Source organism: Chionomys nivalis, chromosome 5 (genome assembly GCF_950005125.1).
Source record: "Chionomys nivalis chromosome 5, mChiNiv1.1, whole genome shotgun sequence".
In the NCBI taxonomy this organism is placed as follows: Eukaryota; Metazoa; Chordata; class Mammalia; order Rodentia; family Cricetidae; genus Chionomys; species Chionomys nivalis.
In genome coordinates this window covers 82,226,610-82,240,904 of record NC_080090.1, presented here as the reverse complement: position 1 = coordinate 82,240,904, position 14,295 = coordinate 82,226,610, and the positions used below count along the sequence as shown (strand labels likewise).

At 44.1% G+C, this 14,295-nt stretch overlaps 1 protein-coding gene across 2 annotated transcripts in view; it reads right to left on the bottom strand.

The window, feature by feature from the left end:
* Positions 1-9,632: 9,632 nt before the first annotated feature.
* The window catches only part of Nr5a2 (nuclear receptor subfamily 5 group A member 2), a 120,678-nt gene continuing 116,015 nt past the window's right edge, over positions 9,633-14,295 (bottom strand). For both annotated transcript variants that reach the window (XM_057769778.1, XM_057769779.1), the window contains one exon: positions 9,633-9,919. In XM_057769778.1, the coding sequence (XP_057625761.1) occupies positions 9,672-9,919 (248 nt within the window). In that variant the 3' untranslated portion in view covers positions 9,633-9,671. The remainder of the gene's footprint in view (positions 9,920-14,295) is intronic.

Below are 14,295 nucleotides of genomic sequence, written 5' to 3'. Positions count from 1 at the left end.
TCTTGTTGAAAAATGTTTTGTTTTGATTTTGATGGCATGAATTTTTAAAAAGCCTACCTGTCACCATTGCTTCTTTCCAGCCCTAAAGAAAACTCTCATGAGTGATGGTGGCACAAATCTTTAATCCCAACATTTAGGAGGCAGAAGCAGGCAGATCTCTGTGAGTTTGAGGTCAGCCTGGTTTATGTCCAGGATAGCCAGGGCTACACAGAAAAATCCTGTCTTGAACCAATCCCCACTCCCCTCTGCCCACAAAAAGCCTTTCAGTTGCAGGAGGACAGCAGCTTTCAGAGGGTCTGGTGTGTGCTTTAGGGAAGGCTCTGCCTAGTTAGTGCCCCCACCCGCTCTGCAGTCACAGAGCCCTGGTGCTCCAAGCAGCCTCAGAGCTTAGGCAAATTGCTTAGGCAAAGTGGCCTAAATCATAAGGTTGTGCTAGTGCATACTTGTAATTCCAGCACTTGTGAGGCAGGAGGGGTTGTTTTCAGTCAAGCCAGAGGAACATAGGAAGTTAAAGGATAGCCTGGGCTGAGTGGTAGGTCTGTCTTAAAATATAGAAGATTGCATGCATGTGTATTAGGGCAGTGCATTCATGTGTGTCTGTGTATATGAGGGGGTGCATACATGCATGCTTGTATGTCTGTGGTGTTTGCATGCATGTGTGTGTACATGTATGTATGAGGGAGGTACATGCATGCACATGGGTTGACATATCTTTTTAATTTTTCACCGTATCTCTTGAGGCTGAATCTCTTCACTGAACCTGAAGCTTGTCATTGCAGCTGGATAGGTTGGCTGGTTAGCCTTCAGGATCCACTTATCCCGTGCCCATCGGTGCAGGGGCTCTAGGTGCACATTACCATGCCCAGCTTTCATGTGGGTATGGGGGGGGTCCAAACTCAGCTCTTCATGCTTGAGTAGACATTTTTGACCCTCTCAGACTGGGTGTGAGGAGAGGACCATAAGTATGTGTAGCGGCTGCACTACGGGACAGTATGTAAGCCAGGAACTAAACTGGAGACTTAAAAAACCACAGACAGACAGAACACACGGAGACATGGGTCGTCCTTGATACAAGAGCGCCAAGTTTATTGTGCTCCAGGAAAGCTTATATAGGGATCTTTAACTGATAGCCATGCCCCAGATCTCGGGATCTTTCAGCTGCAGGCCTCACCAGAACCCACTCCCCTGCCATCAAGGTCTCAAGCTCAGAGCAGCTGCAGGCACAGGTATTTTGCTCAGTCCACTCCAGTAGGCAAAGGGTCTGAGGCAGGCAAAGAAAGTCAAGGGGCCAGGGATCTGAAGCCCCCAACAATCTCTCACTACACAGCAGAAATCGGGAAAGTGGGTTTTGCTTACGGTGCTGGGGATCCAACCGAGGGTATCATATGTACCAGGCAAGTCCTCCATCACTGGGCGCCATCTCTAACTCCATGGAGAAGGGTTTTGAAAGCTTAAGTACTTTTCAATGAGTAGACACATTGTCTTTTCCAGCATGCTAATCGTTGCCTGTATGTGGGGTTGAATCAATCTGACCTGTCTCATAGGCATTTGTGGGGTTGAATCGATCTGACCTGTCTCATAGGCATTTGTGGGGTTGAATCGGTCTGACATGTCTCATAGGCTGTGATTTCTCTCCTACATCATAAGTATTGAAATAAGCGTCGCGAATTCATGAGCTAGTTCTCAACTCTCAGGGTAACACCATTCTAGCAAACTTGAAAAGCTCAAGCAGATTGTCCCTGGAATGTGGGTGGGGGGAGAGGGTTCTTCTGAAAGTTTTGGCTAAGCTATTTGTCTGGCCTTATTGGGCACTGTCGGATTTGGAGAGTCAAGTGTTGGCTCAACACAGAGTCACATCCTCTGCGCTGTTACCCAGCCTGGCCTTGAGCGGAGCAGTTTCTGGAAGATTTCGGCTTCCAGCACAGGTGGCCTAAGTCTTGGACCACTTTGATTATTAGCATTTTTTTTTTGTTTTCATCTTTGCATTGTGATATGATCTTTCAAGACAGGTTTCTCCTCTCTGGGGCCACACAGGATAATTCTAGTCCCTCTCATGATTCCTTCTTCAAGTGGCAGGCTCCTTTGTGTAAACAGAATGCCATTTGCACTGCCTAGTTCCTTGGAATAGTGTGCAGGCATGTGTTGGTTAGTGTTTGTGAATTTTCTTTTTTTTTTCCCCAAGACAGGGATTCTCTGTGTAACAGCTGTCCTGGAACTAGCTCTTGTAGACCAGGCCGGCCTCGAACTCACAAAGATCCGCCTCCCTCTGTCCCCCACCCCCGAGTGCTGGGATTAGAGGCATGTGCCACCCCTGCCCAGCCATGATGGCTAGTTTTAATTGTCAGTTTGACACAATCTAGAATCTCTGGGAAGAGAGTTTCAGTGAGGGATGGCTGAGCAAGGTCGACCTGTGGGCATGCCTGTGGAGGTTTGTCACGACTGTCTTCATCGATGGGGGGAAGCCTGCTCTGAAAATGGCCAGCGATATTCCCTGGGCTTTGGCCCTTGCCTAAGTAAGAGTATTCGGCTAAGTGACATGCGTGCATGCATGCATTTGTTTCTCAGCTCTCGACTGTAGATGGAATGTAGTGGGGTCAGCAGCTTCAAGTCCTTGACTCCCCTGCGTGATGGTTTCTCCCATAAGTCGTGTTTTCATTATCACAGCAACAAAAATGGAACTGGGACATGGTTGTATCTCCTACATTGAAATAATTCTCAGCTGGTACCTTTAATCCCAGCACTAGGGAGGTGGAGGCAGGTGGATCTCTGTGAGTTCAAGGCCAGCCTGGTCTACAAGAGCTAGTTCCAGGACAGGCTCCAAAGCTACAGAGAAACCCTGTCTCGAAAAACCAAAAAAAAAGAAAAGAAAAAAGAACTAATTCTCTCTTGGAGAGAGGGAGGAAGGCAGTTTGAAACTTACAAACTTAGAGGACATAAGTTCAGAAAATGACAAACCCTCCTTCCCAATGCAGCTTGGTAGAGCTGACTGCTAATTAGCCAGGGAGCTCCAAGGGTGCAGTTTTTAGAGTGGATTATCTCACAAACTAAAATGGACTTACAAGTGATGTCACTACCTGTGAACCGCCCGTGCTCCTGTAACCCCAGTGAGCCCACTCGTCCACCACTAAGGCAGAACTGTTTCTTTGGTTTGTTTACTCATATCTTCCCAGGAAAAGCCATGCCATTAGGTTAACATCAGTTAACAACAGGAGTGAATTGCCTTTGTGATACTAGGTTTGGGGCATGTGAGCATCTTGGATGGGCACCAGTATTGTTCTACCCTGAGATGCGCACGGTCCTATGTGAAGCCGATGAAGACTGCTGAAGTTGGAATCTTGGATGTCTCCTAAAGATCTACAAGCTAAAATCTTGATCCTTGGGGTAATGGGAATTTTAGGAAGTGGGGCCTTGTGGGAGCTTCCCAGGTAACAGAAGAGAACTATGAGCCCCCGGCTTCTTCCTATCTTGGTTATGCTTCTTGGCCTCGATGGAACAGTTGCCTCATCAAGTGCTTCTGCCATGGGGTGCCATCTCTCCACAGGTGAGAAACAATGGGCTCATTCATCACAGGCTGGAATCTATAAAAGTCTGAGCCACCCACTCCCCTAGTGGAAAACCACGCCTATTTTTTTGTTGTTGTTGTTTTTGTTTTTGTTTTTTGAGACAGGATTTCTGTGTAGCTTTAGTGCCTGTCCTGGAACTAGCTCTCGTAGACCAGGCTGGCCTCAAACTCAGTGATTCGCCTACCTCTGCCTCCCGAGTGCTGGGATTAAAGATATTAAAGATGTGCACCACCACCCGGCCTTTTCTTGTTAGTTATTGCTGGTATTTTAAGTTTTAGAAAACTAGCCCAAGGATTAATGTGGTCTGCAGGTCAGGGAGCTTTCAGTTTTTGTGTGTGAAAATTATAGGATGGATCTATCAATGTCTGCACTGAGCCAGAGGCAATAACAAGTCACTGCGCTTGCCCTGATGGTCCTGTTTACATTTTACTTTTTCGGCGAGGGCAGGGGTCAGATAAGGGAAACAAGCGTGAGACTAGGACCTGTTTCACAGAAGTGTGTGTCTTGGGTAAGTTGCAACGAATGGGGGCAGGGGTCTGTGTCTGGTTGCATTTCACCAGCCTTGGTGAACAGCATACCAGGGAACAGAAGCAGGAAAGGGCAGCCTGCACAAGTAGGGACTGGGGCTGGGGTGAGGCTGGAAAGTCTAGACTCAGAGGCAGGGAGTGGTAAGGGAAGGTTGTATTGGAATGAACCTCTAGGGCTGACTACTGTATGGAGTGAGGTTGGAACTGGATGGACAAACAGCAGGCATCTAGCCGGGAATCTTCTGAATAATTTCGGGCCAGAAATACCAAGGGTCTGATCTGCTGTCAGGGAGGCCAGATGTGGACCGATCTGAGGGAAGCAGGGAAAGGAATGGGTGGGTGGGTTTTAGATATTGAGGCCTTGTGGGAACAAGGGCACTGAAGGAGCACAGGGGATTGTGGGGGAGAAACCTGGCAGGACTTCAGCCCCTGAAGTTGTAGTCTGGCCATAGCTAATTGAGCTGGTCTTAAACCTCAGAGGGATGTCCCAGACCAAAGAGGATGGGGGGGATGGCACTGGCTTATCCTCCAGTGATTGTCTCTCAAGTTGACGTGCTAAGACAACTAAGTAGCTGTCTATACCTTGTTTAGCAATGCAGCCTTTGTTATTTTCAACTAATAGGATCTTAGAACCTGAAACATGACCTGCTGTATGTAGCTGGGAGCTCAACCTGGGAGTGGCCAAAGCTCCTGATGCAGCCTCAGATCTGAGGATGGGGACAGGTAGAGCCCAGTTCTCTGCATCCTACTGGGTTCGCAATAGTTAAGCTTCAAACCCAGCATTTTAGTTCTGATCCTAACGCCCCCTCTGGCACCTTCCCTTTCTTAGCAACTAACATGGAAGGCGCTTCTTCAAACAAAACCACAAGCATAGCCCGACACCACTCACCACGTTATTAATTCCCAACTTAACAGAAAACAAATGGTTACGTGGACCAGTTAGACCTCTCCGAGAGTATTTATTCTGAGTGACTAAACTAGACACTTCCTGTTCAGCGGTGAGGAAAATTGCTCTGTGTTATCCCAGGGAAATGTCAAGATCACTAAGTATTGGCGCTTTCTGACCCGGGTTCTGGGGAACAAAGTCTCCACATGGTTCTCATAAAAATATACATCAGAAATGGCTTCAAACTGAACGTCAAACTTAGTTAAAGGTACAAACCCTCTCAAAGTTAGTTTGAATGTCCAACAGAACAACCAAATGCACATCAGCACAAGGATTTTCCACCCCTTCGGGTGCACTGGGCTGCAGTGGACTTAGCAACTTGGGGTGTGTTATTCTAAGGATGGAAGTCGGGCCCCCTTGGCTCTGTCAGAATGACCTGCCAGCTGCCAATAGACTCTGGAGAAACTCTCCTGCTTTGAAAAAAGAAAAAAATAACATTTAAAACACCCGATGTTCTCACCTCAGCTGATCTGGGTTATAACCCGGCTACACATGTAAAAATGGTGTAAGTCAGTTCAATTAAACGTGAAGATATGTTTGCATTTTTTTGTGACATGCCAAGAATCATTTAGTCCCCCCCCCCCGGGGGGGGGAGTTGACAGAAGAGATGGGATTTGTAGAGCAGTTTAGTTACTTTAAATCTCAGTTCCATGATGTCTATACACACATGTGTATGCATCCCACTGGTAATTTTCTGCGCATCCTATAAAGTCAGAATGCCTGGTGCAGGACCAAGGCATCCTTCTGGCCTCAGCGGGTGGAGGATACAAAGGGAATGGTGGAAAAGGGAGGCTGGCCTTTGATGTTTTATAATGAAGTGGTTCGTGACTCTTGTAGTACTTTATATAAAGTGCATGCTTTATTTCCAAAATGAACTTTTGTAGTTGTTTGAGTTGGCTTTGAATCTCCAAAAGCTGGGTAGTACTGAAGGAGGCCTATTTCTTTAACATCTTTTTTAGACATTTTTAAACTGAGGGAATAAAAGCTCTTAGGGTTCTGAGCTGAGGGTAATGGTCTGTTTACATGTATATGTGATGTGCATGCCTATGTGTTTGCATATGAAGGCCTGAGGTCACCTTGGGAGTTGTCTTTCAGTTTAGCTAGCCATCCTGGCTTGTGAACCCTATCTCCACCCCGCTAGCTGGGGTTACAGATTGGGTGCTTCATCTGCCTTTAACTGGGTTCTGGGTCTTGAACTTTGGTCCTCATATTTGTACAAGTACTTTAGCATAGAGCTATGCCTCTAGCCCCGGTTCTGAGTTGATACATAAGGATGCCATATTTTCTCTATTACTTTTGCCTTTTGATGCCTAGTATCTTTGCTAAGAGAGACATTGGAAAAGCTGTCCGCGTGCTCCTTGAGTCTGATCACCTCTATTCAGCCTGCTCCTACTGGACGGGAGTATTCTGCCGAAGTCCTGACTTCCTTAAGGAAGCCATGGATTCCAGCACTGCTAACTACAAAATGAAACACCATCTTGCTTCTAGTCCTTCTCTGGCCAATATATTGGTTTGTTCAAGGGGCTTTGAAATGAAGCTGTTCTGAGGATCTGAATTGTAAAGGCACTTAGGAGAGTTATTAGGACCCTGTCTGGTAGACAAAGTTAGATTCAGCATTTTGTGCCAACAGTCTCATTTCATGCTGGAACTATGATGCACGGATTGAATGTTCTGTGTCATCTGCAGACATCCGAAGCCTTACACACAAAGTATTCTTGTGAAAGACTTTGGATTCCATTCTTGGACACGTTAACTAGTAGATGTTTTCATATCCAACACAAGGACCACATAAAGGATTTTTAAAAGTTACCAGTTGGGCATATCAATATTTATTGAAATACTAAAAACAAAATCCATATTGAGAAATTCCTGGCAAGAACTGACATGACAATATGTATTTCACTGATACAGGAAGCACACGGCAACGAGAAACCAACTTCACACTCTGAGCACAGCATGAGCTCAAGTCCAAGGCAGCTGCGGGAGAGCCCTAATCCAAAGATTCAGACATTACAGACTTGTCTGCCGAGACCAACGATGGGAAACCCAGCTCAGCTGAAAACCTTCCCAGGTGAGTCCGTCTTTAGTAAGACTGATAAGGCAGTTGGCTACCTTACAAACTGGCTACCAACTGACATCAGACCACTGGCCAGCTCTGAAAGGGCCACTAATACTGGGCAGCATCACCTGCTTAACTGCTTCTGCCCTCAGCATGGACGTGGCCGTTGTGGCCTTTTAACCACTCTCAGGGTAAAAGCTACTAGAGCGGCATTTGACAACTTTAGACTTAATGTTCAGTGGGGAGTACAATGCATTTAAAATAAGGACACATGGATTTTTTTTTTCAATGTTACAAACCCTCCAAATAACCATCCTTCTAGCCTCTGCCCACATAGAGACAGGCTAGAGCTCTCTCCTCAACCACTGACATCACTATTCCTTCCCCGTGTGCCTTTTTAGTTGGGAGGCACAGCCATGCTTGTCTTGGATTTCATGCTTTGGATCTGAGCTCTGATGAATGATTCCATTCTTCTTTGAACCATGAAGATAACACTGAGAGTCAATGCCCAGCACAGCTAATGTGCATCCCTCATGGATATTTAGAGGATTAATAAGTGTAATAAAATAATCTTTGTACACACGGAAGTAATGACTAATATCTTTGGTATACAACTTACAATGTTTGGAAAGGAAAACCAGGTAAGACTCTGTCTTGATAAAATGACTTCAAAATAAGAAAAAGCTACAAGTCATGAGATTTACAATGGCTATTAAATAAACTACAGAAAGATTATGGGAATTTCCAGACATGTGATCAAGTGGATGGTTTTATCATTAAGACCCTTCTATACCACTGAACTGTGGTCCACTAACTTGAAGACATGCTATAGTAAACACATATTTGGTTTCTTCAGTCTTGGCTCTATCTTATACAAAGGGGAACCCAAGGAACAATAAATTAGCATAATTTTCTACAGTTGAAACTATGATATACAATATAAATAAACTGTTCCAAAGCCAGAAACATTTGTGAAAAAAAAATTAAGAACAGGGAGATACTCTTTTTTTAATAGTTTCTACAAGTGATTGTGCTGCTGATCTCGACAAATTAAAGACAAAATGAGAGTCCCATTCTTGATTTTAGTGTCTCACGACATACAGTAATTAAGTCCTGTGAAAAATAACTACTAACCAGAGAAATAACACTAAAGAAATGACCGCTTTTGCTTTCTTGTAATAGCAGAGTCACCCCAACTCCCCCCAGGACCTAAAGAATGTAAACACTTTATTTCTTTTGACTTTAAAGTATTAATACTTTATTTTCAACACATGTTCATCCCCATCTGCAGAGCTCCCTTTTGGGACCAGGAAGTAAGGCAAGGCTTCCATACCGTGGCCATCGTGTGTTAATACTGACAGCATTGGTTCATTGGTTGGACAGAGTTTGCCACTCTGCCCTCCAGCATTTTTTGTTCAACAGCAGACTTTGCTCTATGACTTAGGCCGGTACCGCGTTCTTCCATTGCCTTCGCAGGAGATGTGAATGACTTCACTGTCTTTCCAGGCCGTGAGAATCACTGCTTTTGCACCCCAAGTTTGGGGGTGCTTTACCAACCAACCTTGAGTCAGCTGCCTTCGCAGCTCAATCTACTTTCATTTGGAATTGCTTAACGTGCTTGACTTTTCGGTTCCTTAGACTGTGGCTATTTGACATCCCAGCCAAGGATGTTTAGTGTTTTATTTTTTTAAGTGAACTACAAGCCCTGATGACTACACAGACGGATGTGTACTAACAAGCCTCTTGGCCAAAACCTTATGAAACCCAACCATGCCAAAGCTGTATTTCAGCAAAAATAGCAGAAATAAGATCTAGCTTGCTTGTTGGGAGTATTTGCTTAAATTTGTTTGATTTCCTTTAATATTAAACTAATGCTTATATAGAAGAGGGATACTGCCTGCTTTAGTTAAATTACGAACACACGACAAAACAACTTCAGAACATTTAAAATGGCAAGCTGACATATTTATACATTGCTCTTATTAGTTGCTGTCAGGTCTAAGACAGACATTCAGAACTCATGATTTAGTGGAGCTACTACTGGGTGTGGCTGAACGAAGTCCTTAGGATAGCTTCAGAGCTCACAGGTCAGAAGGTGTGGGGCCTTCTGGGAGGAGGGGGGCTGCCAAGGCACAGCCCGTGTATTCTTTGAGAGTTGTTCGGCTTCACCATGGAGGAATTCTGGACACGTCCAATTAATAACACCGACCAACTGCTGAATTTCTTAACAGATCAGTTTAAATATACAAGGAATGTTCTGTCCGTTTCTATTGTGATGTGGTATTGGACTCTGTGAGTTCAATCCACCCCATAACACCACCCCGTGACAATGTCTTTCATATGCATCCTCGGGGGACGGGAAGCCTTTCATTCACAGTTTGCAGTACAAATACCCTGATAGATTATTTCTTTGCTATTAAGTATTTGATTATTAAGCTTTTTAAATCTCAGTGTCTTTAAACCAAGTTTGTAATTTGCATTGCTTGGAGCAGTTCAGAGTATTATGCTTTCTTCTTCCTCCTCCTCCTCTCCCTCCAGTCTCTGTGTTCCAAGAGCAAACTTCCAGGGGTGGTGACTTAGGCTCTTTTTGCATGCAGCATCTCAATGAGCAGGTTATTGTAGGGGACATCCCCGTTCAGGTGCTTGTAGTAGAGGTACTCTTCAGCCTGCATGCTGATTGCCCGGATTTCTGGCAGCCGAAGAAGTAGCTGTCCGAATTTCTCCGTCTGCTGTGGGTAGTTGCAAATTGTGTAGTCTAGCAGGGCAGCATTCACCTGTTCCTGGACACTTTCCACGAGCTGGAAGTTCTCGAGATTCTTGACGTCTGCGTTTAAAAAACAGAGACAAGATTTCAATGACATGTTTTTGTGTTTTTTCCTTTTAGATTCCCATTTACTAAAGCAATGTTTGGTTCATGGTTGCCTTGTTCTCTTGCTGTAAAGTATGCTTTCCACAATGCTGAGCAGGAAGCCCCGCTCAGCACACTTTCTGGGCAAGGGATCGCAAGAGAACTTTGCAAGCTGGTCTGGTTGAAATTCCGCATATACCTCAAATCAATTAGACACCAATGGATTTTGAGCAAGGTCAACTCTTCTCATATCTTACAAAAGGAAAGACTCGAGGATTCTTAAAGTAGAGGGATCATAATATATTGCCAGCAAATGAGTCCCGAGAGAAAGACCTATCTTAAACCAGTATATTACACAATTCATATAATTCTGTATTAATTTTTCTGACCCAAGGTGAAATCTGTGTCCAGGGTGTGATGCAGTTAATTCTAATAAAAAGTGACAGGGTTCTTGTTTCTGTTTGACATTTTCTAAATGATTCTGAAAGCCTTTGACTTGTCTAGCCTATGCTAATGAACCATCTGGTCCGCTCCAGTGACTGCCAACTGGAGATTCGCTACTGGGAACTCTCTCAAATATATATCTCAGTGACTGATGATCTTTATCAAATGAAAGCCTTGTCCTGCAGGCAGAATACAAGCCAGGACGCCTGGTGCCCTTTAACCCGAATGCAGTTTCATAAGACCGAATCTTTTCATTTTTTCTCCCGGTCCTGGGTCACAGGTATGAAGAAGCTGGACACAGGCAATTCATCCTGCCCAACTCTGGGTGGATCATCCATTTTTAAAACATCTGCCCTGGAGGTCCTTCCATATATTGTGTAAGGAAGAGACACAGTATCACATACAAATGCACACAGATGATGGACGCAGGAAAGATGGAATGTCGGCATTTCACTTCTAGAGTTTATTTATGTTCCCTGGATAACTTTTTTTACGAAGTGTGTATAGAAGCTGCTGGAAAAAAATATACAGATGTGCATGTGTTTACTCTGTGTGAGGAACATGTATAAACAGACACAGCCATCCTTGCCCTTTTTTTCTCTAATTGGAGAAAAATAAACAAGATTCTGAAGTAAACCAAATACTATGTATGAGCAAAATGAGTAAAAGGTTAAATGTGCTAGATGAAAGGTCACTGTTACCATAGTAACTCACAACCAATATGTTAAGCATCGTTAAATGAGCCTGTGCTATGCCCATGTTCCTCTTATCCGTCTCTCGATGAGTCTGCAATAAGGTCACCTTACGAGTGCCACTGCACTGTATTCGGGAGGATCTGCGTGTTTATATTTGAACCGCGGACTCTGTACCAACTAGCAGCTTCTCTATCACCAAGTCTCTGGTCCACATTCAGACCAGCGAGAAATCCGACAAGAAGTAGATACATAATATGGAGCTGGTGACCAAATCCTAGCTCAAAGTGAGAGAGATGGGGGGTACAAAAATACTCACCTGAGTGGGACAACCAGGCACACGCTACACTGAAGCTTTGTACCATTTGTGGTGCCTGGCGCTTGGCACATACGGCAGTTTACAGCCAACCAAATACTTCCAACTTAAAGTGAAATATTTTAAAACTGGGTTCAAATTACTTAGAAATATAGCTATGATCTAGAGTTATGTGTGGTTCAAAAATTACCAAGTATAAACGATCAGAAATCCCTTCAACATGTTCTACTTCAGTAGGAAAGAACTCCACGTGAAGCTACGTTAGGGTGATTTAAAACGAACTACGGATCAACTCACATGCCGGTGAAAGATGCGCAGAGGCAGGAAGGCCAGAACCGTCGGGGACCAGCAGGAGGATGGAGGAATTTGAGCACTATGCATATAAAATAGAAGGTGAGAGGAGTTTTTTTTTTTGGGGGGGGGGGAAGTTGTCTTATGAAACAGATTATTTGTATACCACTATTCTAAACTGAGCACTGAAAAATTTCAGATTATCATTTATTGCTAACTTCTGAGAATACTGGTCCAAATTGGTACTTTCTCCAAAAAGTTCAGAACATTTCCAGCTTTCCATATAGGAGGAAAGCACATAGGTTTCACAAATTTTGACACCCCCCCCCCATTATCAGGGTTGAACACACATGACTAAATTATCTCCGTAAGCTACTTCAATGATTTTAGCATTAACTATATAATAAAATATATGCTATTGTCCCAAAGACTTCTGTCTATGCAGGGGGCAGAGATCCTTATACTTAAACTGTAAGATTTTTTTTTTTTTAAAAAGAAAAGCCAGGCATGGTGGCATACACATGTAATCTCAGCACAGAAGCAGCAGTAGCAGGAGGCCTGAATTCCATGCCAGCCTGGAGCACATAGCCAGAACCCGAGAGGGAGAGAAAGGGAACATGGAGGCAATGCTGATGAGCTGGCTCCTGTTTGCTGGCAAGCAGTGGCTGGATCGCTGTGCTCGTCTGCTTCTAAGCTGTCTCCGTCTAATAAACTGCCCATCTCTCTCCAGAGACTACAAGCTGTTGGGGAGAGGACCACGCATTGGTCGAGGGAGCCTCAGAAAATACACTAATTACTGTTCCTTGACATTGCTGGTGTATTTTCATGATGAGTAACTGGAATTGTGAAATGACCTTTTCCATGATCATGTGAGACAGTCTGCTTTCCTTTTCAACTAGAAACTAATTTTTTGGAAAAAAATTTATATATACAATACGTTTTTCTTTTAAAACTGCAGTAAAGTATTTTAAAGGTCATAGTATTCACAAGTCAAATCACACTGTGGTTAAGCTTGTGGTCCACATAGCAAGACTTGCTCTACGTGCTTTCCCAATGAGAGTTTCAATTCCCTGGTTGAATTCATGCCTGCAGTCCCATGGAAATTGCAGCTTCTCCCTGGGGTTCTGTTTAATCTCTGGAACTGACAGATAAACCTTGGTTTTTTCACCCAATCTGAATGGTCCATAGACAAGAGCTCACAAGAACCTAAACACAAGAGATGGTAAATACCAAAATATTGGTGAAAACACCTCCTCCCAGGAAACTTGGAATTTTCTGATATGGTTTGTGTATATTTCCTCTTTAGGAAAAGTTCAAAAACTTGAGTGCACCCCTCCAATAACCACTGAATTAGTTTTGTAAGTCCATTTCCTTTCATGAACATTTAGAAGTGCAATCAATTTAAATCGGCAAGTGCTGAGACGGGCAGTTCAGTGCCCTCAGTATCCAGTTGTGACACATCTGGAATCCAGCAGCCCCAGCTAGAGTGACGCCCGCCAGAACTACCATCAGCTCTGGGGCGTTTCACACCTGATCTCAGACAGCTTGCGTTTGGCACTCTGCACTCCTTGGAATTTCCCTAACCTTCATTCTCAGACAATCTAAAACCCACTAGTTGTTGATTGCGGATTCAGTGTTGGAGACTGTATGCAGACGGGCGGAGGCACCTCAACCCCTTGTTACAGCCTTTAACGTGTGATGACTGGCCGGAGCATTCGGAGATTCCCTCAAGTATCCATCGCTTCTCTGTTCTGCTTTATGCACTCAGGGACTAATTAACAACTTTTCTATGAAGCACACTATGATAAGCCCACAGTGGGGTGCTCAGGTTTTCTTTCCCATCCTTATTGAGAAGTAAACCCTTAGGCCTTCTGGAATATATTACTGTGCTGACTTCTCTGTCATGTGAAGGATTTGGCTCTCTGAAGATGAACCTTGGCCTCCCTGGTCACTGTCACGGGAGAGCCAGCAACCTTGCTGTTGCACACACTTTCAGAGATGGGCCTTTTGCTGAGCAAGGGGCCTGGTGGGGACCAGGACTAAGAGTTTTTTTTTTTTTCCTGAGACACAGTCCTTTATAAAACAGAACCAAGATTTCCTTGAATCTTTTGGAAAGAATGACGGGATATAAATATATAGGCACTGTCATGTGGTTTACCTGCAGAAGGCCTTTTTCTTTGATATGGAGAAAAGAACTTTCTATGGGGAGTTTAAAAGTATTTTAAGTGGATATATTTGAATAATTTGTATAAATTTATAAAGATTTGGAAGTTGGAGAGAAAGCTAATTCTTGTATTAACAAAATTTACTCAGGGAAAGAAGGGCTGGGGTGATGGCCAGAAATACAAAGGCGGACTAGATCCAGTGGAGAGGCTGGGCTGATGGTCTAGAACCTTGACAGGGGACGTGGAGCTGAAAGTGCTGGTGTCAGTGCGAAGGTTTGGAAAGGCTCTGCTGAGCGACCACTTACCAAGAATTACTTATGAATAGATGAGATACACACGATGGCAACCAGACTTGGAGATATTCAGTGGGGTTTCCAAGATGTCAGGAAGACAGGTTAACACTGATCAATGTGCCTAGTTATTTCCTTAAAAAATAAATCTCAT